This window comes from Clupea harengus, chromosome 18 (genome assembly GCF_900700415.2).
Source record: "Clupea harengus chromosome 18, Ch_v2.0.2, whole genome shotgun sequence".
In the NCBI taxonomy this organism is placed as follows: Eukaryota; Metazoa; Chordata; class Actinopteri; order Clupeiformes; family Clupeidae; genus Clupea; species Clupea harengus.
Window position 1 is genome coordinate 8,704,674 of NC_045169.1, and position 23,163 is coordinate 8,727,836.

The 23,163-nt window shown below is 44.8% G+C and overlaps 2 protein-coding genes across 10 annotated transcripts; one reads left to right on the top strand and one right to left on the bottom strand.

Annotated features, from left to right (window-relative positions):
* Positions 1 to 80: 80 nt before the first annotated feature.
* LOC105891455 (hepatoma-derived growth factor-related protein 2-like) lies at positions 81 to 8,838 on the bottom strand. Of its 7 annotated transcripts, none has more exons than XM_031584613.2 (13): positions 8,084 to 8,356; positions 7,475 to 7,583; positions 7,262 to 7,323; positions 6,816 to 6,954; positions 5,656 to 6,409; positions 5,087 to 5,211; positions 4,425 to 4,592; positions 3,709 to 4,244; positions 3,448 to 3,509; positions 3,238 to 3,314; positions 3,014 to 3,115; positions 1,107 to 1,378; positions 81 to 968 (listed from the first exon to the last, which is right to left on the bottom strand). In XM_031584613.2, the coding sequence occupies exons 2-12, from the start codon at positions 7,559 to 7,561 to the stop codon at positions 1,118 to 1,120; spliced, it is 2,373 nt and encodes a 790-aa protein (XP_031440473.1). In that variant the 5' UTR covers positions 7,562 to 7,583; positions 8,084 to 8,356; the 3' UTR covers positions 81 to 968; positions 1,107 to 1,117. The 7 variants fall into 7 exon arrangements, with proteins under 7 accessions (XP_031440473.1, XP_031440470.1, XP_031440471.1 ...); XM_031584610.2 differs by having other exon boundaries at positions 3,709 to 4,241; positions 4,302 to 4,592; positions 8,084 to 8,355; XM_031584611.2 differs by having other exon boundaries at positions 3,709 to 3,905; positions 4,044 to 4,592; positions 8,084 to 8,353.
* Positions 8,491 to 22,841, top strand: LOC105891423 (coiled-coil domain-containing protein 171). Of its 3 annotated transcripts, none has more exons than XM_031584606.2 (23): positions 8,491 to 8,578; positions 9,756 to 9,931; positions 10,372 to 10,549; positions 10,703 to 10,877; positions 11,095 to 11,285; positions 11,553 to 11,699; positions 12,142 to 12,302; positions 13,791 to 13,929; positions 14,675 to 14,786; positions 15,075 to 15,169; positions 15,388 to 15,477; positions 15,717 to 15,896; positions 17,059 to 17,226; positions 17,577 to 17,765; positions 18,477 to 19,050; positions 19,345 to 19,508; positions 20,234 to 20,380; positions 20,589 to 20,774; positions 21,175 to 21,320; positions 21,560 to 21,614; positions 21,724 to 21,855; positions 22,189 to 22,332; positions 22,679 to 22,841. In XM_031584606.2, exons 2-23 carry the CDS (start codon positions 9,789 to 9,791, stop codon positions 22,829 to 22,831), a joined length of 3,669 nt encoding a protein of 1,222 aa, XP_031440466.1. In that variant the 5' UTR covers positions 8,491 to 8,578; positions 9,756 to 9,788; the 3' UTR covers positions 22,832 to 22,841. The 3 variants fall into 3 exon arrangements, with proteins under 3 accessions (XP_031440466.1, XP_031440465.1, XP_031440467.1); XM_031584605.2 differs by lacking the exon at positions 8,491 to 8,578 and adding an exon at positions 8,865 to 8,951; XM_031584607.2 differs by lacking the exon at positions 8,491 to 8,578 and adding an exon at positions 9,056 to 9,349.
* The last annotated feature ends 322 nt before the right edge of the window (positions 22,842 to 23,163 follow it).

Here is a 23,163-nt window from a genome sequence, read left to right on the forward strand (position 1 = left end):
TCTCCATTGCCAGCTCTTCTATGTATCAAGGTATCAAGGTATTCAAGGAACTTGAAAAGAAAGGGAGGTGGCCACAGTGCTCGGATTTTTTCTTTATTTCAAAAAAAGTCATGTGCTCAAATGCTCACAGAAAACAGATCCTAAACAAACAAACAAACCTTATCAGGACGGAAGCAGATCCAGCAACATTGAGGTGGAATTGCTTTATCTGCAGTCAAACTGAAAAAAGGGTGTTTATAAGTAGTGTGTAACTTATTGGTAAGTATGTTTGCACTAATCCAAATCACTCAGATAGCTTAACTTTAATATTTGCAGGTTCTCCCCAGGTGTGTGGTGTCAATGAATGGGAGTGGATATGTGAGTGTGTTAGTGGGAAAGGCAATGTTGTTTATTTTGGAGTTTACTTTCACCACAATCTTCTATGCAGCACAGAATTATTTAATAACTTCAGCAGCACTGCTACTATCTTGATCAAACACTCGGCCTCTCTCATTCTCTCCTTCACACAATCACACACACACACACACACTGGCGTGACTATGACCTTGACCCTTGAAAAGGAGGACAATTGGCCAAAAAGGAGGACATGTAACAGCAACAGCGGCCCAGACAGAGGGCTGGAAAACCAGACTGTCCACACAAATTCTGGATGAGTGGTCACCCTCGCACACACCCACACACAGTGCAAACAAAGTGTTAAAAAACACAAATATACACAGTCAAAGCAATAGCAGCATTTAAAGTAATTGTGTATGTCAATGTACGTTTTTTTTTATGTGTGTGTGTGTGTGTGTGTGTGTAATGTCTACTGTGTATGGGCTTGAAGGTGTGACTGGACGGTCCGGTCAGTCTCACAGCATCTTCCTGGAGCACATTTTCAGTCTTATAAAAATATAAAAAACAAAACGCAGACGACGACAATACAAACAAAAACCTCCTCCGCAGCTCCTCCCGGGCAACGCATACCACTGAAAAACAACACGCCCAACACACAAACACAAACACACACACACACACAAGCACAAACATACAAACACAGGGTTACTATTGCAAGGCTCTTTTTTCAGGTGGTTTCTACGTGCAGATCATTGGCAACTTTATCTCACCTGTGCTCAGCTCAGTCTCCTCTTTCCACAACGCTCTTCTCTTCTCTTCCTCCTCTCTTCTCGTCTTCCCCCTCTCCATTTCCTCTTCTCTCCTCCTTCTTCTTCTCCTCTCTCTGCGTTCGCTCGCTCTCCTCCCGCTCGCGTTCCTGTTGGAGTGTGTTGACGTAGTTGGGAGAGAGGTCCTCTTCGCCACTCAGATACACACCCTTGAACTTGTGATAGAGCATCGATGCTTTCTGCATGATCACCTCGCTGTCCCTGAACCTGCGGATCTGTCACAAACAAACAAATACAACAAAATAAACATCAGAACACAGAAATATACCACCAGAATAGAAAAATGGAGACACAGTAAATTAGATCAGTCTTAAAGGGAGAGAAATTGTATTCATAGTAGGGCTGAACGATTTGGGAAAATAATCTAATTGCGATTTTTTACCAAAATATTGCGATTGCGATTTAATATGCGATTTTTTTTTATCCTCCTTTTTTCCCAACAAAACGTAATGAATGATTCAAATATGACCAACACAATATTAGATACATTTAGTGTAAAATATTCTTTCCCACATTTTACATTTTTATTTAACTGCTCATTACAGAAACAAGAACAACAAATCAGTGGCTTTGCCACTGTGCATTTTAGTAATTTAAAAAAGTCATTTTAAGTATAAACACTAGGCATGCACTTTTTAAACACTCTGTGCAAAATGTACCATCTTAAAAAAAAAAAACGTTTTTTAATCGCGAACGTTGCGGTTAGAAAATCGCGTTCTATCATATCGCGATTAAATCGCAAATGCAATTAATCGTTCAGCCCTAATTCATAGTCCCACCACTTAGTTGGTGCACGCCTATGGTTGCACCACAGGCTGCACACCTGACATTTTTTACATGTGTTTATACAATTGTGGTTATTGAAGTAATAGTTTTCCACACATTTCACAAAACTATACAAAGGTAGCCACGTTTTATTATAACTATGAATTAAGTGAAAGGTATTGAGTATTGGAGAAAATGTTGGTAAACTGACACCTTAACTATTGGACCAAACTGCACAGTGAAGCTGTGTGCCGTCTAGCCATGGGCCGCTTAGATGGGTGCAGAACAGGTAACCTAATGATTAACTCACAAGTATTGAAGTGGTTGCATTCAGGTGTGTTTAACGGTCTGTAGGTAAAGTTCAGCACTGCAACCTTACAAGCTGTAATCACAGTCAAGCCTACCGCCTACGAAAGGTTCATTGTGCTCAGACAATTGATGTTTACGGATGATCCACTGATGTCTGTATGAGCAGTTCTGCATAATGTACAGTTACGGAATAGTGCTCACTAATGGCATATTCATGTCCCTTAGAATTTGAACTTCCACCTGCTCCATCCTTAACATCTTTAAAATGAAAGACTTCTCTAAGAAGTTTTTTCACTAGGCTTATGTTCAACCCCATACCTCTGTTCAAGTGTATGTTCAAAGTCTGCCATGTATAGTCCTGTGGCTGTTGCCTATAAAATAGTCGGCTGGTGTGTTGGTGGTATCTTAAGAACACTGGACAAACCATTAAAGAGGTAACATAACGTGTAATGTGTTACTGGAGGAGAGCTTTGAAAGGCTATTACAGACATACCACTCCCCATTATGAGGAATTCAGCCAGAATCTCTGGACTGATCTAGTTAGACTCAACATACTATCAATGCTTTTGTTTAGACACAGTGGGCGATGTATTCTGAAATTCTGCAAAATAAGTGCGTTATTCATTTAAAATACATGTGTACACACACACAGTAAAAGACAATTATGTATGTATACACCATATATATATTTGTGTGTGGTAGGGTATGGTTGTGCGTGTGTGTGTGTGCGTCTGCGTCTGCGTGTGTTTGTGGGTGTGGGTGTGTGTGTGTCCTACCTTGCTGAGTGTTTCGATGAGCTCAGTGTGCTTCTGTAGATGTTGTGAGGACACTGGTACCCGGCCCAACTCATCTAATGCCAATACACACTTCCCCACATCCTGAGAGAGGGAGAATGATGGGGAGGAGGAGTATTAGAAGAAGGAGGGAAAATCGTATTAAGTTTAAGTAAAGAAAGAAGTATCCAGATCAAATATCATACTGTCATAAAACTGTGACCTACTGTGTTCCCGACAGTCAAGGAGATGCGGATCTCTCCTAGGAGCCTGTGCAGTCGGGAATCTGTGACTGAGTCTGTGACTGTAGAACAAACACTGTTAAACACACAAACACACACACACACACACACACACACACACACACACACACACACACACACACACACACACAGCCACTATCACAACATGATCATAGGACTGAAACATTGGCTCACCTATTTTGATGCCTACTTTCCTCTCATCTTTTCTCTCTTTCTTCAGTATGACAGCCTCGTCCCTAAGACAGAAGCAGACCCGCCTTCATCCTGTCGTCCTTTTAGGGTTTATATGGTGTGTGTGTGTGTGTGTGTGTGTGTGTGTACTGTATGTGTGAGTGCCTGTGTACTGTATGTGTGTACTGTATGTGTGAGTGCCTGTGTACTGTATGTGTGTATGTATTTATGTATGTTTGCATGCATATGTGTGTGGTCACTCACGTGTCGTTCCTCTCCTCTTTCTGAATCTCTTTTTTCTCCGTCTGTGCCACCTTCTTGTTCTCCTTCTGAACCTCCCCCTTATCCTCTTTTGGAACCTCCTTTTCCTCCGTTGGCATCTGCTTTTTGTCCTCTTTCAGAACCTCCCTCTTCTCCTCTTTCTGAACCTCTTTTTCTTCCATTGATACCTCCTTCTTGTTCTCCTTCTTGTTCTCCTTCTGAACCTCCCCCTTATCCTCTTTTGGACCCTCCTTTTCCTCCGTTGGCATCTGCTTTTTGTCCTCTTTCAGAACCTCCCTCTTCTCCTCTTTCTGAACCTCCTTTTCTTCCATTGACACCTCCTTCTTGTTCTCCTTCTGAACCTCCCCCTTATCCTCTTTTGGACCCTCCTTTTCCTCCGTTGGCACCTGCTTCTTGTCCTCCTTCAGAACCTCCCTCTTCTCCTCTTTCTGAACCTCTTTTTCTTCCATTGACACCTCCTTCTTGTTCTCCTCCCTCTCATCCTCTTTTGGAATCTCCTTTTCCTCCGTTGGTGCCTCCTTCCGAAGCTCCCTCCTTTCTTCAGTCTGAATCTCCTTCTTTTCCTCCGTTGGTGCCTCCTTCCGAAGCTCCCTCCTTTCTTCAGTCTGAATCTCCTTCTTTTCCTCCGTTGGTGCCTCCTTCCGAAGCTCCCTCCTTTCTTCAGTCTGAATCTCCTTCTTTTCCTCCGTTGGTGCCTCCTTCCGAAGCTTCCTCCTTTCTTCAGTCTGAATCTCTTTCTTTTCCTCCTTCTTTTCCTCCTTCTGCGACTCCTTCTTCTTCTCCTCCTTTTCTCTCAGTCCTCTCCTGACTTCTCGGTTCTGCACCAGGTCCTGCAGAGATTTCAGCACTGCAGACACTTTGCTCTTCTAAAAGACAAAGAACAAAAGAAAGAAAGAAAGAAAGAAAGAAAGAAAGGAGAGAAAGGAAGGAAGAAGATAGCTGAGGAGAGTAAACCCACAATCTGATCCCATTGGTGCAGAGTTGCACTAAAGATGAAATGCTAGATAAAAGATGGCCATATAGCCATCACCAGATTATATTGCCCCCATATCTTCATACGCACATCAAGCTCACTGCAATTACTTCCTGGATCAGATCTATAAAAAGATGCCACTAAGCCATGGGAAGCTTCTCTTTCTTTCTTTCCTTCTTTCTTTCTTCTTTCTCTCTCTCTGTATGTGTGTGTGTGTGTACATGTGCATATGTGGAGAGATAACAGATGGATTGCCAGCTTCCCCTTCCATTCACAAATGTTTCTGGAACCTTCTCAGTCATACACCCTTCACATAGAGACACACTCACACACAGACAAACAAAACAAACAGACAAACAGATGCCAAGACTCAAACAGTGCCTTCACCTCCTGCATTGGGGAGCTCTCGCCCACTCCCTCACTCCTCTTCTGTTTGGCCTCAGGTTCCTCCTCTCCACCCTCCTCCCTTTCTCCTCTCCTCCTCTTCCTGCCATCCCTCTCCTGAGACTCGTCTGAGGAGAGGACAGACAAGATATAGTGTTCCTCTATGTGTGAGTGTGTGAGGCAAAATAGGGCGTGAAGAAAGGGGATGGTCTGTATTGCTAAATATGGGAGGCCTATGACTGGCAGTCCTGTCCTGGTTTAAAAAGAGCTAATCACATCGTTGGTCATTTTTTTAACTGAATTAGTCTCAAAACCCACAAAGCACATAAAATCCAGGGGTGTGCATGTGATACAAGATCACAGAATGGTATTTGCGAGTGGAAAACCATCCTCACGAGGGAGCATTTCAGCTCTGCGAGATCACAGAATGGTATTTACAAGTGGAAAAGAATCCTCGCGAGGGAGCATTTCTTCTCTGTGTGCACACATACGCTCCTTTGAGCACGTGCAACAATAACTGCATGTGTGCATGAATGTGTGTGTGTGTGTGTGTGTGTGTGTGTGTGTATTACCTGCAGGACTGGCTTCAGTGCTGTTCTGAGGAACCTGAGAGTGTGCATTCACTTCAGTCTGGGCTTTCGGCGAGAGGGAAACTTCCTGAGATGGTGCAGCCTCTTGGAGGCGTGTGTCCTCCGGTGAGGGTGTGGTCTGTGGAATGGGCGTGGCTTCTTGACCAGGTTTGACATTCTGACACGCCAAGTCTCCCTGAGAGGGTGTGTCTGTCTGTTGCAAGCCTGCTTCCTGAGGTGATTTGGGTTGAACTTGCGTTTGAGTGGTGGCCTTAGGGGATATGGCAGTGACCTTAGTTAGTGTGTCTGTAGGGGGTGTATCATTAACTTTTAGGGGAGTGGATTTCTGAGGAGTCGGCTTTTTCTGGGTGATGCCTGATTTCTGTAAGGATGTGGCTTTGGGTGTACTTCTGGACCTCCGATCAGGGGAGGCAGTGTTCTGTGAAGGGATGGCTTTAGTGGAGCGTAAGGATTTCTGGGTGGACATGGCTTCATGAGATGGTTCGGTTGCGTTGGCGGATGCCGAACGCCGAGTGGTTGTGTCATTCGGAGTGGCAGTGCTTCTCTGTCTAGAGGCCATTGTCCTTGTGGGAGTTTTTTTCTCCGTGGTAGCAGGTGGCACTGCAGGAGGTGGCATATCGGTCGCTGCGTCTTCTCTCGCCATCTTGGCAGGAGTGTGCGAGTCCGTCGAGGAGGCACTAAAGGCTCTCTTCTGAGCTTTGCGCATCTGTTCGACCCTGCTCAACAGTGACACTTTCTGCGCCCCGAAAACATAAGAAAGAAAGAGGATGAATCTGAGTCAACATCTAGATCAAAAGATCAAAATATGTGGGTTGTGTGTTGCAGTCCTCAGCTGCCAAACCCCTAAGGGGCATGATCGTGATCACATTGGTAGTCATAGTGATTAGCATCTTTGATGCAAGCACAATTTCCATAGGTCTTAGGTTCAGGTTCAATGTGGTAACTGAACTGGCCCAAATGGGTACAGCATTTTGAGGGACTTTGCTCTGCTTCTTAAAACTAGAGCTCTAAGACACCAAAAACTAATGTACCACTAATGTAGGTTACATATATACATACCTCCAATCACAGCTTATACCATGGTATATTGTATCATAACATAAGCACACATTACATTTGCAAATCAAATGGTGATGTCTCACTTTATGTCCTTTCAGGCCAATTCCAGGGTCATGTTCAATCTCCCACATTGCTTCAGGGAAACCTCCTTTCTTGATTGGTTTGCCATATTTGTCTTTGTTCGTCCAATAGGGAACGACTTCATTGGGGAGCAGGAAGGTTCTGGAAGAGAGAAAGTATTGTCAGAGGAATATGCCCCTTAGCAACAGATCATTTACTCAACTCACCCACGGGGCTTATTTATGTCACACAAACACACTCAGAGGAATTCATACACAACCCAAACACACTTCAACACTTTCATATCCTCTGCAGTTTGACTGATGTAATTGATCATTTACCAGCAAACAAGATGGGCAGCTGTGAGTTCACGCTCACAAGCACCAAACATGACCAAACACACGCACGCACGCACGCACGCATGCACACACACACACACACACGCGCACTATACAGACTGCTCACTCACGTTTGGTGCGTGCCATAGAAGAATATAGGTACTTTGTTCTTGGGCCCCTTGCCTTCCCCAATCTGCATAAACAAAAAGAGAGTTTGATCAACCTATGGCTTGTACACAAGAACAGCTCTGGAGTAAAACTCAATGGCTTTAAACAAACTATTACGTAGAAACTGTAACAGAGTTCAGCCACACACGGCAGGGTCTTCATAGCAACAAACATACCCTGGCAGGCCAGAAAGGATAACCCTTCATCTTGGCAAAGACGGGCTCTCCGGGTTGAAAGCTGTGACTATCCTTCACAGACTTCATGTTCGGGTTCTCAGATTCTAACCTATGAAGAAATGGCGGAATAGCAAATGCATAAGTAACAAAGTACTGCGTTTATTGAAAGAGTAATGACAATTTTAACGCCGACAACTTCTTGACAGCATAAAATGTCACTTATGCCCTTTCGGTGGCAAAACGTGAGGGCGTGTTCGCCATGCACATACAAACCAACAACAGGGCATTTTCACAACAAATGTTCATCACAGCTAGCCAATTGCTAACTGCTAGACAGACTCCTCACTGTTAACAGACCCATTACCACTGACGAGCTGAGGCACATTTCAACAAGAAGAAAAGAACCTCGGTTTAATTCTAAGACAGACTATCACTGGTATGAACACAATCTAATACAATGCCCTTTCTCCTACACACAAGACACAATATGTTGCTACATTGTAGCGGAGGCAAGTCTGCAGCTGACCTGCAGACAGCTGTGATAAGGAATATTCCGTCTCCACATAAACAAGCACGCCGCTGACAGTTACAAAATAGAAGAATAGATACCGTCGGTGTGCCAAAATGAACGAATGCACGATTTCAATCTTGCTAAGCTAGCCGATCCACCACGACCAGCGGCTTCAGCTCGTACAACTCCCGCTTAGCGCATCCGTAGAACGTACCCTACCGTCCAACAGCCTTGGTGTAACTGGAGGTGGAGCTTGTAGAAAGCTTAAGACACTAAGGACAAGCTTTATAAACCCCAGGTGTATTTTATAGAAATTCACTATTTAAAACGTGTTATTGTTACACACAACATAAACTCACACCAGAATGTAACTTCAAAAACAAAGAGACATGTGACGTACCATATGGGTGAAATTTAAAGTGTAACGTGCGATTAAGTCGTTGCCCAACATCTGGGCATAAAATATTCTAGAAAATAGGCTATATTTTCATACACATCGTTTCAATGATCTTGCGTAAGCAGGTGCAGATGCAATATCAGTAACATGATCCATCTGGGGGGCTAAACAAAAGAACTCTGCAAGAAGTGCGCAGGTGAGGTAACTGTAACGGCTTTTCTAACATTGCAGTGCAATGAGGCTAACTGCTAGATTTCTTGTTTATCTAATCCTTGTCATTTAGATAAACTGATTGTGTTTTACAGAGGATGTAGGCAGCCACGTGAAATATTCCTGAGTTACTAAAAACAATTAAACTTACTTTCCCTTTTTTCGCCACTCATCTTTGATATGATAAAGTCTTTGCTGAATGTTGCTTACAAGTGTGTCCCTTTAAACGCGTCAAGTCTCTTGACCAATCACAACAGCTTCTGTTCAAAGGAAGTGACGACAAATAACATACAGAAGGAAAGGACTAATGCTATGGCGTCAGATTCAAACGGACTTTCAAACAATTTCACTTGAAACAGGTAGCATTTTCAGATAGATTGGTTTAACTAAACTCTGTGCTTAAAATAAAATAGTAAAACATGAACTCGAAGTCCTTATGTTGTGTTTAAATTTGTGTCTCATATTGTAGGTGATTAGTAAGATGTCCAACAAATGTTTTGTATTTAACCAGCCTGGTGTTTATTTTAGCTACACGCCACAGAGCTTAGCAACATAGGCGTTAGATCCCTAGGGTAGTAACGAGTCGCTGTATGAAGGAAACAACAACGGTTTCGTAAGCAACGCAGACGTTGTTATTTTACCCTGCAGTGGGGTAGTTATTTTTCAAACCTTTAGGCTCAAGCCAAATTGTTTGCAATCTAACATTAGCTAGCTAGATAACGAAATTAACATGAATCGCATTCATAATTAACGTCAGGTAATGGTTGTTCTCTATCTAGCGAGCTTCTTGTTAATTTCAATCAGTTGATATTAGGTGATGGCATGAGTAACGATAGAGTTGTTCCTTGCTCAGTGCTTTTGGCACGTAAGGTTTAGGCTAGATTTTGTCCTGTCACCTGCTCGGGTGGACGAGATGAGATATGGACAGTCTATCAAGCTGTCTGGCTTCTCACACATATCTGATATGACTGATATCATTATCTTCATCTTGTAATGGGTTAGAGGAAAGGCCACACATGCAGTAGTCTAAATCCCCAAAAGGCATTTTGAGAGAGACTGTGACACAGACGAGACGACAGAGACAAGGCTGCAAGCTAAATCCCTACTGGATCTGACTATGTGCGTGCACGGTTTGCTCACTGTCGTTTTCTGTGTCTCTCCAGCTTCCTCTGTGGGATTGAGAGGTTGCTGAGGTCATGCCGGGTGACCCTCGACAGTCTGGAGTGAAGGCCCAGCCAGGGGGGCGGGCCAAACCTAAGAACCCAGGACAGAAGGCCGGCCTTCGGGCATCTCACCCACAACCCTCTGCCCAGCCCAGCTCCCAGGAGCAAATCACCAGGTTTGGATGTGCTCTTTGTTGATTGGCTGCAGAGACTAATTAGCCACAACACTGTTGCAAGTAAGGGTAAAAAGTAAACCCAAATAACTTTCAAATCATTTTTATTGAATGTAGTTCATTCTTTAATTTACCCATGTATTTTTGTAACTGTTAGTCACCTTGCTTACATTGGTCCAGTTAAATGAAATAAACAACTAACCAACCAAAATTTGATGAGGATGAATTCATAAAACTTAATTAAGTATTACAGAGCAGGGTTTTGCATAACACCCATAGAGTTGATAATTGATATGTAAAGCATGTTTGCTTCTTGTTAACTGTTTGGTCACTTCAGCACACCACACTTACGATAAAAGGTAGACCTAAGTTGGAGTAAAAGCATCACACATTACATCAAATATTACACCAACACCATATCTGACTTGATTTTCATTTTCTAGGCTGAAGGAGTTGATCGTGCAGTTGGAATGTGAGCGTGATAAAGTTTTGCATGAGCGTGACATAAGTATGCAAATGCGTGAGGAAGAGGCCGGCAAGTCAGTCCCCACAGATTTGAGATGGAGGATCAACCAGCTGGAGAGCGAGAAACTGGATTTAGCCTCTAAACACAACCAGGAGGTAATCCGCCCAGTCAAGAACCACACAAAAAAACAGTCAGTAACCTAAATCTGCCTCCGCTGCTAGTCCCGAGAGAATCGGGTGAATCTCTGACCCTGCCGATATTGATAATGGCCCACATTCTTTCTCCTCTCTTCCTCTCTCATTCTCCAGGTCTCACAGCTGGTGGCGCAGGTTGCTAAGTTACGGGCACAGGTTGAGCGTGGGGAGGCAGTGCGGCAGACACTGGAGTATGACATCGCTGTGGCTATGAGAGACTCGACCTCAGAGAAGAGCAAAGCAGAGGCCAAGTTGTCTGATCTGCAAAAAGAGAATCAAGAACTGCAAGGTGTGTATGAGTGTGGGTACATGTGTATGTATTTCACATGTCCATATCTCTGTTAAAGGTGGGGCCCATGATTATAATCCATTACACTTCCAGCCAATCAACATATTGCTTCAGGAGCACAGAAGGGAATGGTGTAATTTGTATCAACAGCCCTTCGACAGAATTGAGGAATGCACCTCTAATGGCCCCAGTGTTGTTTCCATATTTGTGTTGGTAGGCCTGAATGTGGAGCTCTGCCAGACGGCCCAGGACATGCAGAGGGCTTTAGAGATCAGCCGACAAGCCAGGGAGGAAGACCTGCAGGGCCTCAACGCGGAGCTGGCGGAGAGGGACCAGCTGTTGCTCACTGCTCACACGGAAAATGACCAAGTCATCACAGACAAGAACGGACTGCAGGCGATTCTACAGGTGTGTGTGTGTGTGTGTGTGTGTGTGTGTCTGTGTGTGTCTGTCAGTCAGATAAACCATTTCATTTAGCATTCTCTTTGATGTCCCACAACATCTATAGTTTTCAATGTCACTGCTACCACTGATGTGCACATGAGTGCGAAAGAGACAGCATCTAAAGAAATCCTACTGTATGTTAGCACCCTGGTCACTCCATCTATCTCTTTTTCACCCTACCTGTTTGCCTCCCTCTCCCTCCATCTGTCTCTATCTCTCTCGCCTGCTCAGAAACAGGAGGATACTCTGCGGCAGCTCAAAGAAAAGATGGATGCGGAGCAGAGGGAGCGAGAGAGGGAGATCAGAAACCTGAAGCAGCAGGCCAGCGAGCTGTGCCACTGTGTGGAGAGAGAGAAGAGGCGCAGGAAAGAGCTGGAGGTGTGTGGGCGTATAAATACACGAGTGAGAGAGCGAGCTAGTCAGTGAAACAAAAAGGATGTGGTCAGTGTGGTGTGGATATAAAAAGTGTCGTTTTCGCAAGCTTTGGCCTCACCCACACAAAAAACAGCATGAACTTGAAATCAACTTTCAGTGGCCTGACAAGTGGGTGAAATTAATAAAAATCCACAACTGTTGTGTGTGTGTGACACTCGCGACATTCGCAGGTGTTTGTTCTTTTTCTATGTTCAGCCACTAGTAGTATCTTCAAGAGGACTATATGGCAGATATATTTATGAATATAGAAATTAAAGTTGAAGTGTTTTAACATGCAGATGTGGTGTACTTGTGTGTTTTTCTGTGTGTCTGTTTGTCTGTGTGTGTGTGTTTGTCTGTGTGTGTGTGTGTGTGTGTGTGTGTGTGTGTGTGTGTGTGTGCGCAGATGAAACTGAAGACTGCAGAGGCTGCATTGCAGGCAGAGCAGAGTCTCCAACAAGAAGTGACATCAGGCTTGCAGGTCCTCAGAGGAAAGCTCAAAGAGGCCGAGAGCGCACAGATGCACGAGAGTGAACGAGCCAATGACACGCAGTCTAAACTCTTACAGTATGTCTGTGTGTTATATCTGTATGTCATATCTGTGTGGTTTTGTTTAGTTATACACAGGAAAATATGTTTAATTCTTCGTGCTATTGTTAGGGGACTTCCCACGGCATTATATTATTATATAAGTCTTATAACAGGGTGCACTTACTAGTATTTAACAAAAAAAGATGACACAAAAAAAGACATTAACAAAAACCGAACAAAGATGCCTTCATGAGCATTTCACTGGGGTTCCTCCATCAGTGTTTCATAGGCCCACAACACCTCCAGAAGGCTCAACAGTGGTGTCTGGCATCCCAGACCCACCCCCCTCTACACTCATGATGGGTTAGGACCCGGTGGCGTCAATGGATTTAAAAAACGAATAAAACTACCGCTAATTAATTGCACAATTTGCTGTGATGATTCACGATTAATCTGACTGAAGCTTGTAATAATGGATATTTTAATGTGAAACCACAGAATTAATGTAGAATCAACACAAAAGAAGTATATTTAAATTAAGATTCTATTGTTTAATAGCATCTTCTTAACTTTGAACACAGATTCTCTTCTGTGAACTACAGATTTCCAATAAAACCATCAAGGCCATCAAAATTGACTGTCAGTGTGAAAGATCAGCTGGTTATATGTGTTGCACGTCAAGTGTGAAGGGACGAGATGATGAGAGACTGACTTTTGGGCAGGGAGATACTTTGGAGGGATCTAGCGACTAGGTCAGCTCGTAGGTAGTTAGAACATGGTTTGAAGCCTCCAACACCTATCTCCACTGGTGTTGCCAACTTCGTTCCTTCTCTTCCACTACCAGTTCAGCATACTTCAGTTTCTTCCTTTGAATGGCTTCTTCAGTCACATCTTCAAAGTGAATCGATAACTCAACATAGCAATCCATGCCATAATTGTAGATGACTTTACCCTTGTGATTCAATGTACTCTCTCCTATACCCTTCAATCCTTCCAGAATTGCTTTTAAATCATCACTGCTGCATCTCATTGGTGTATCTCCAGATGGTCAGAATTCCCAGGCCATTTAACCTTTGGTTTATGTCCACCGCATCTGTCCTTCCTAGTCTCCTTGATTTGTCCCTGCTGTTCATCTGTCCTTCCTAGTCTCCTTGATTTGTCCCTGCTGTTCATCTGTCCTTCCTAGTCTCCTTGATTTGTCCTTGCTGTTCATCTGTCCTTCCTAGTATCCTTGATTTGTCCCTGCTGTTCATCGGTCCTTCCTAGTCTCCTTGATTTGTCCTTGCTGTTCATCTGTCCTTCATAGTCTCCTTGATTTGTCCCTGCTGTTTACCATCTGCATGATGTCCAAACTTTTAACAGCAAAAACAAACACACACCAATTTTTGTGAATGTTGAGATTATCTACATTTGACCTAAAAGTACTTACTCTCAGCTCAGCAGTGCTGTTTCAACTTTGTGTGTGTGTGTGTGTGTGTGTGTGTGTGTGTGTGTGTGTGTGTGTGTGTGTGTGTGTGTGTGTAGAATGGAGAAGGAGCATCTAAGCACTAAGGCGGAGCTGGACACCCAACTGAATGAAGAGAAGATGACCTCCTCTCACTTGAGAGACACTATTCAGGAGCAGCGGAGCACAAACACACACACACAGGAGCAGCTCAGCGAGGTACACACACACACACACACACACACTCACAGGAGCAGCTCGGCGAGGTACACACACACACACACATGCTCAGAAACAGCAGCAGATTACTCATGTGCGTTTGTAGGCATTCAACAAACTTACTTCTAACCTGATGAGTAAATGAGTTGGCACTGAATGTTCATTCCATGTAAAGAGTAGTAACTTTTTCAGACTCAGAGTGGATCCTTTGATGTGTCTGAGCAAAATGCCACAGGAAGCAGACAAGATGGTAAAGGTCAACTGACTTTCCCTGAGGGCATTAAACAGTCTGTGTTCTGTGCCCGCGCTCTCTCTCTCTCTCTCTCTCTCTCTCTCTCTCTCTCCCCTTCCACCTCTCTCTCTCTCTCTATCTCTCTCCTTTCACCTCTCTCTCGCTCTTTTTCCTTCCACCTCTCGCTCTCTCTCTCTCTCCCCTTCCACCTCTCTCTCTCTCTCTCTCTCTCTCTCCCCTTCCACCTCTCTCTCTCTCTCTATCTCTCTCCTTTCACCTCTCTCTCGCTCTTTTTCCTTCCACCTCTCGCTCTCTCTCTCTCTCCCCTTCCACCTCTCTCTCTCTCTCTCTCTCTCTCTCCCCTTTCCACCTCTCACTCTCTCTCTCCCCTTCCACCTCTCTCTCTCTCTCTGTGTCTCTCCCCTTCCACCTCTTGCTCTCTCCCCTTCCACCTCTCTCTCTCTCTCCCTCTCTCCCCTTCCACCTCTCCCCTCTCTCTCTCTCTCTCTCTAGGCTCTACAGAGGCAGAAGTCTCTGGAAGAGGCGTATGAGAGTTTCCTGACTCAACTCAACCAGCTGCTGCAGGAGCACAGACAGCAGGGGGAGACAAACACACACACTTCAGGTGAGACACAGACTGTGTGTGTATGGGGTGACACAAACACACACACTTCAGGTGAGACACAGACTGTGTGTGTATGAGGTGACACAAACACACACACTTCAGGTGAGACACAGACTGTGTGTGTATGGGGTGACACAAACACACACACTTCAGGTTAGACACAGACTGTGTGTGTATGGGGTGACTAGACATGGATGTCAATTTATACTTTAATGTATACCTGGTGTGTGTGTGTGTGTGTGTGTGTGTGTGTGTGTGTGTGTGTGTGTGTGTGTGTGTACACTGCAGAAGACAAGGTTAAACACAGTCCCTCTAATCCGCTGGATGCCCTCAGAAGAACACTGAATTGCTACCAACAAAGCCTTGAGATGGCACAATCACAGGTACATGACAGACATACGTATGTACATACATACAGTATATACATGCTTACGTGCATACATACACACATATATCAGAGATGATATAGTTTGGTTGTACACAAGCACATTGGAGGAAGGATTCACCATGTGGACACCTCTATATTTGCTATGTTTACTGTTTTTCCGTAGTTTAGTTATTTGTCTGTGTTTGTTTTGATTGTGTTTGTTTGTTCGTTCAGATGCAGCAGGCAGAAGAGAGAAATAAGATGCTCTCTCAGGAAATCTCGCATAAAGATGAAATTAGCAACTCCTTGAAGAAATCCTCCCAGGTAGGACTATATATGTGTGCTATACGTACTAGTACAAGTGGGTGAAGTTGACTTTGTTAGAAATCCATAAAATATGTCCATGTGGTGTTCCATTCTTTGTTTCTTTCTGTTTTTGTCTTTTTCCCCTTTTCCCCTCTCTTCTTTCTCTCTTCTTCTTTTCTTACACCTCTCTCCTACCCCACTTATTTTCTCTCTCCCCTCTCTCTCTCTCTCTCTCTCTCTCTCCCTCTCTTTCTCAGGAGCATGCTGGGCGTGTGTCCGAGCTGACTGGTGAGGTGCAGCGTTTGCGCTCCAGCTGCACGGACGGCGCGGCCGCCGCAGACAGGGCACAGTCACAGCTGCAGGAGCTCAAGCAGCACTGCGCCGGCACACAGGCACATGTGCACACCCTCAGAGAGCAGTGCCAGAGGGAGGAAGAGGTAACAGACACAGGCACAGGCACAGACACAGACACAGACACAGACACAGACACAGACACAGACACAGACACAGACACAGACACAGACACAGACACAGACACAGACACAGGCACAGGCACAGGCACAGGCACAGGCACAGGCACAGGCACAGGCACAGGCACAGGCACAGGCACAGGCACACAGACACAAGAGAGGAGAAGGTAACACACGCACAGACAGCAACGTCATGCCAATACACCGATGACACACACTCACAGACAAACACACACAGTCGTATTTAAACACACAGACTTATATGCACATACTCAGAGGTCAGTATCAGAGAGGAGCAGGTAACACACGCACACACAGCAACGTCATGCCATTACACCGATGACACACACACACACACACACACACACACACACACACAGCAACGTCATGCCACCATATCCATTTCACAGAGAGAGAGAGGGTGTGTCAGTACTTAACTGACAGTGAGAACTCAGACAGACATTACATATCAGTTTTGGCATCAGGTCAGTGAAACCATGAGGAGTGAGCTGCCATTTAAAACAGCATACTGTCTTTAACAGGCCTCTGTCTGTCAGTCTTAAACAGTGATTGAGCTGCCATTTAAAACAGCATACTGTTTTTAACAAGCCTCTGTGTGTCAGGATTTGAATCACAGAGACAGGCCATGTTGAGAGTGCAAATAAACATAAACTCTTTTACAGCGTGGCAGTTAGCCATAATGCTGTAAGACTAGGGCTGAACGATTTAGGAAAATAATCTAATTGCGATTTTTTACCAAAACGTAATGAATGATTTAAATATGACCAACACAATATTAGATACATTTAGGGTAAAATATTCTTTCCCACATTTTACATTTTTATTTAACTGCTCATTACAGAAACAAGAACAACAAATCGGTGGCTTTGCCACTGTTCATTTAAGTAATTTTAAGTATAAACACTAGGCATGCACTTTTTAAACACTGTGTTTTTTTTTTAGACCACGTTTTTTAATCGCGAACGTTGCGGTTAGAAAATCGCGTTCTATCATATCGCGATTAAATCGCAAATGCAATTAATCGTTCAGCCCTATGTAAGACTCATACACATTGTGTGTGTGTGTGTGTGTGTGTGTGTGTGTGTGTGTATGTATGTGTGTGTATCAGGAGAAGCTGGCGTTCCTCCATTCCCTCTATCAAAGGCTGGTGGCTGGCTGTGTCCTCATGAAATCACCACACGGCCAGCTGGGTAGTTTCTCCTGGACAGAGCTGTGTGCGGTGCTGCAGGATCAGACTGACATCCTTCTCACCGACCTACAAACGGCAAAAGAGCAGGTGTGTGTGTGTGTGTGTGTGTGTGTGTTTTTTCTGTGTCTGACTGAATAAATGCCTGTGTGTGTGTCAGTGCATGTACATGTACATGTACTTATAAGTGATATTTGTGACAGGACTTTCTTCTTTCTTCAAATGCATGTGTATGTATCTATGTATGTGCATGTATGCTCACTACGGCTGTCTGTGTGCAGTATTATGTAAATATAAATACGTGTGTATAATAATGCATGTGTACTTCTTAAGAATGTGATCTGTATGTCTAATTAGTATGTCTAATTCTGTGTGTCTGTGTCTGTGTCTGTGTGTGTGTTTTTCTCTGTGTGTGTGTGTGTGTGTGTGTGGCTGTGTAGGTACAGCAGCTGGAGGTGGAGTGTTCCAGGAAGGCACGCTCCTTGCGGGAGATCCATGAGGCCCACGAAGGAGCTGTGGAGGGCCTCACGGCGCAGCTGCGGCATCGCGAGCAGAGCTGGCTGGTCCAGAAAGAGGAGCTGCTCAGGCAGCAGACAGGCCTCAACGATGAGCTCCACCTCAGGACCCAGGTGCTCACACACACACAGACACAGACAAGAATACCTAATTACAAGCATACAGTGGTGCTAGAAGTTTGTGAACCTTTAGAGATTTCTGATAATCTGCGTAAATATGACCTAAAATGTAATGAATTATAAAAAACATAGAGAGAAGCCAATTCAATATTTATTCACAAAACATTGTATACTCATTTATTAATTTATTGCCCAAATGATCCAACATTAAATTACTTTAGTCTGAAAAAATATACAGTATGAACCTCCTCCGAATTTTGGCCCATTTATCAGTACTTCACTATGTGATTTGTGCATGACCCTTTCTTGCATGACCCCTCTGCTTCAAGTTCTGCCAACACATTTTTATTCAATTTCCATCCAGACTTTGACTAGGCCATTTCAAAATGCCCAAACTCTACATTCTGTGGTTGCCTGACCCACCCTTTGTTGAACTTGTTGTTTGTCTACTACCGAATTTCCTGGCTCAATGCAGAATTCATAGTTCTGGCAATAACAGCATGCTGCCCTGGTCCTGCACAGTTCTATGTAGACACAACATTACTTATTACTTATTCCTTATTGCTTGTAAATACAACTTACAACAAATAAGCAATAAATACAATTCTGATTCTGAAAAATACAACTGACATTATATTTATGGTTTTCATTTTGTGTGGTGCGTGTGTGTGTGTGTGTGCGTGCGTCTCTCTCTCGCTCTCTCAGGAGATGCGACGCGAGGTGGAAGTGTCCAAGGAGCGCGTGTGTGCGTTGGAGCGGGAGAAGGCCGATCTTTCGACTCGCGCGGGCGAGCTCCGGGAGCGCCTGCACGCGGGCAAACGTTTGGCCTCCGCGCTGCTCCGTGGCGCCGCCCTCCTGGCCGGGTGTGTGTGCCCGCTCTTGCGCCGCGTGTGCGACCTCGCCCGGCAGAAGCGGGTGCTGCACACAATCCTGGACGCCAAGGCCAAGCTGGAACGCGAGGTGCAGGCCATACTGCAGGCGCTCACCAGCGCGGTCGAGGACCCCAAACACATACCCGACACGGATCCGCACACAAGCCGCAGGGGTGTGTGGGGGTTCCGCCGTGCGGTCATAGGGGTGTTGGCGGCTCTGCGTTTCAGGGCACTGGGGGGACGCTCGCGTGTGTGTTTCAAGGCCGACAACCCGTACGGAGAGGGCGCCGTGAGTGTGTGTGCGCCGGAATGGAGGAGGGATCAGGATAATGAGGAGGAAGAGGGGGAGTGGACCCAGAGCACTAAGCTGAAGACACTCATCTTAACTTGCTCCGAGGATGGCACAGGTGACACATCCACTCACGCTCACAAACACTTACATACACATCCACTAACCTTACAGAGACACATAGTATGGATCTACTCCTAACACCCTAGAGAAGTAGACACATACACTCACTCACTCACACACTGTAAGTTGTCAGTTGTTTCTGGTGATTGTGTTTGTTGTATTTGGTCTCGTAGGTCTAGCCTTTCTAGCCACACTTTCTTATCTTTTTCTGTCTATTAAAAAGTAAACAAAATTGTATTGTACTGTGTGTGTGTGTGTGTGTGTGTGTGTGTGTGTGTGTGTGTGTCAGACATTGATAGCAAGTTTTCCAGGTTGCTCGAGAGGCTAGTTGCTGACAGTGACCGCCACTACAGATGTTACATGGACAGAGGGTCGTTGTCACGACAACTGGCGCGAGGACTCTTCCGACTCAGAAAAACTCAGCCCATTCCAACCAACCAGTACAGCAGCAAGGTACATAAATACACACATGATTCATTCACTCAACATACTTGTATACATACATTATGTATACATTTATTTTGTAAAGGTTATACATATGCAACCTGATCTGCTAAATACAGATTAAGGCTGATTTAGGCTTCGGTGTATAATCTGCGCTATTCTTGAGTAGGTATGGCTTAGCCCTGTACTCTACGCCGTAGACTCACGGGCACTTCCGCAGAAAAGTAGCCACACAGTCCGCAACAACCATGATTTGTCTGCTTGCCCGACAATTGGGGGTGCGTTTGTAAACAAATCACTCCGCTATGAATTGCTGAGCACTGTTTAATACCTATCAAGCTGTCTACTTTGGGGCTGGTTAGCTTGCTAACGTTATTAACATGCTAGTAGGCTGGCAGACACATCGCTAATCACCTCAGACGTATTGTTTTGGTTACAATAACAGGGTTTTCAGATACAATGTATAGATACTGTACTGTAAAAGCCGAACAAATTACATTTATACATAAAAACGGCCTTCTATGGAGTTTGGTCTGCCATCTTTGTTTATTTTGGTACGCAGACACACCAGCGCGCCAAGTATAATTGCTCACAATGGCATAGGCCACTTGCATAGTATGAGACCATAATTTAAGAATTTTTAATGCTGTTTTAAAATATTTCTGCAATGTGATTGCGTGTCTGCCTGGTTAATATGTATGTGTGTGTGTGTGTGTGTGTGTGTGTGTGTGCAGAGCGTGGTGTCCTCCCTGCAGCAGCACATCTTGGCCTTTACACAGCGTCTGCACGTGGCCGAGGTGGAGCGCAGGAACATGCGTCTGGAGCTCACCCAACTCCGACGCCAGGCAGCCATTCCCCCACCGCCGGACCCCAAACACACAGTGTGTATCTCATGCAGTGCCTGACTCAAAAAAACACAACACAGAAACTTATGTACAGTTAATTCATTAAGACCGTTGTCCGTGGAATGGCCTAGTATTTCTTGCTACATGTACCTGTGTCTATGTGGGTGTCTGCATGTATGTGCTAATGTGTACCTGTGTTATTTGGCATTTATTTAAATCAGTTGGTGTGTGTGTGTGTGTGTAGGCGTGTGTGCCGGTGGCGCGTATGGAGGAGGTGCTGTGTGAGCTGAGTGCGGCGCTGCAGAGGGAGCAGCAGGCCCAGGAGCTCCTGCACCAGCAGGCCCAACAGCTCCAGGAGCTGGGCCTCAGCATGGAGCTGCACGCTGGGGACCAGCAGGAGCAGGACTGCACACTGGCTATGGCCGTTAAGGTACATACACACTCCACACACATACAAATGTAGAAACACGAAGACAGTTACAGAGGTTGGGCCTCAGCATGGAGCTGCACACTGGGACCAGCATGAGAAAGACCCCACATTTGTAATGATTGTCAAGGTACATATTGACTCACACATATGGAAACATACTGATGCACACACAACCTCAGCAACCTCAAGATATGGACATCAGCATGGAGCATGTCCTTCTATATCTCCCTGTCTGTCAAATAAAAATTCTAATGGCTTCACTGGCATGCATAAAAAAAAAGATTTAAAAAAGACATAATAGACAGAACAAAAAAAACAAACAATACATTTACAGTGTATGTCCCTGTCTGTGTCCCTGTATGTGTCCCTGTATGTCCCTGTCTGTGTCCCTGTCCCTCAGAGCTTGACCGAGTGCAAGACTGAGCTGCGCAGGAAGGACCAGTCGCTGCGCCAGCTGGGCAAACACCTCAGCCAAGCCCAGCAGGAGAAGCAGGAGCTGCAGCAGGGCATACACACTGCAGAGACCGCTCTCCGCACGGCTGCCAAGTAAGAAACACACACACCCACACACACGCCCTCTCCCTCTCTTGCCCACATAGCCTCTCTCACATACTATGTACCACTCACTCACTCACACTCTCTCTCTCTCTCTCTCTCCCTCCCTGTCATTCACTCACACACACACACAGCCTCTCTTGCACACACAGATATCCATATGAACAAACAGTTACACAACCATCCATTTGCTCTTGGATGTGCTCATCTGTTGAAATGTTCTGTTTCAGAACGAAGGATTCCTTGGCCAGCTATATGAAAGCAGTAGAGAATAGTCTCAAAGAGGTGGGGACACGCAGAAACACATTTACCCACATGCTTCTTTGTGCTGTTGATTTTGACCTGAATCATGTAATCATCTTTTTCTCTCTCTCTGTCTCTCTCTCTCTCTTAGGTGAAGGAGAATATTGTGTTCTTCAGCCCCGCCCTCTCCCAAGGTGACATTATCTGGCACGTACCCAACATGCACTTGGAGATGCCAGGCCCAGAGAGGCTCATGGGAGGTCCTGAGGTGGCAGCTTGCCAGGTGTGTGTGTGTGTTAGTACATGTATGAGGTACTCAGTATATTTGTGCCAAGTCAATTTGTAGTCTGTAATGATGACCCTATAAATCCATACCCTTTTTTTACTGTGCGCACTAATTTGTCATCAGATTTGAGTAGCCACTCATCAGACTGATTTTTGCTGTATTAAACAGATCTATATTAGCTGGCTTCAAAGAACTCACAAATCACACAGATGTATTTTTAAGTGGTTGCACATTTGTTCTTTACACTATTACGGTGACAATTATACAACTGAGGAATTATTCAACCTTTTAACAACTTGCGCGTGTGTGTGTGTGTGTGTGTGTGTGCAGAGTTTTCTGAGCTGTTTTGCGGAGGTGTACCAGTTGTTGTGCAGTAAGCTGATGTGTGTGGAGAGAGAGCTGGACTCCCAGCGCTCACACATCTCTGCCCTCAAGGAGGAACTACACAAGGCCTGCATCCGAGAGAAAAGCCCTGTGAGCAAAACTCTTACTTTAAATATATATAAATATGTGTGTGTGTGTGTGTGTGTGTGTATACATGTGTGTGTGTGTGTGTGTTTTGATTATGATGCTTAGTTTCACCCTTTCTCTTATTTCCGTTGTCCCGCTACAGTCACACAAAATCCTTCATAATGTATATAATGTAATACCTGCCAGTCTTAGTCGCTCTGAAGCGTCTCTTAATGCTAAACGGTTTATACATCGTTTAAGGTACGTACCTCAAGTGCAGATTATGGGAAAGGGCCTCTGTGTATATAATCCCTCTGTGTTCTGATCACATGACCCGGACCCGATGTTAACCCCTCCGTCTCTGGCTCAGGTGAAGGCCGTCTCCGACCCCCGACCGGCAGCCAGCCTCCCTACTGCGGGCGATTATGGACCGCTACCTGTGAAGGCTGACTCCACCCACTCCTCCGCCCCGCTGAAGCAGACTGCACGAGCGGGGAAGAAGGCATCCAAGAAACACCTGTGAACCTGTGATTTAAATTTTTTTTTTATGTTAAGAAAAACATGATATTTAATGCATTTTTTTATACTGTGAATGTTGGATCAAAGTTGTTTGTGCATCTGCATTAAACCAAGGCCATCATTTGTCTACTGTGCAGTGATCAAGTCAGTCTCACTCGTCTCATTAATTTGCCCTTATTGAAAAGTCCCAAGTTTACTTCCACACAATCAAATGAGTTGCTAAAGCCTTTTCCTCTATCTCCCTCTGGTCTTCTCCCCCATTTCTGGTTCTGTCCTTCTCTTTTTCGCCTCCTTTTCTCTTCCCTTTATCTCTTTTCTCGCTCCTTCATCTTTTTT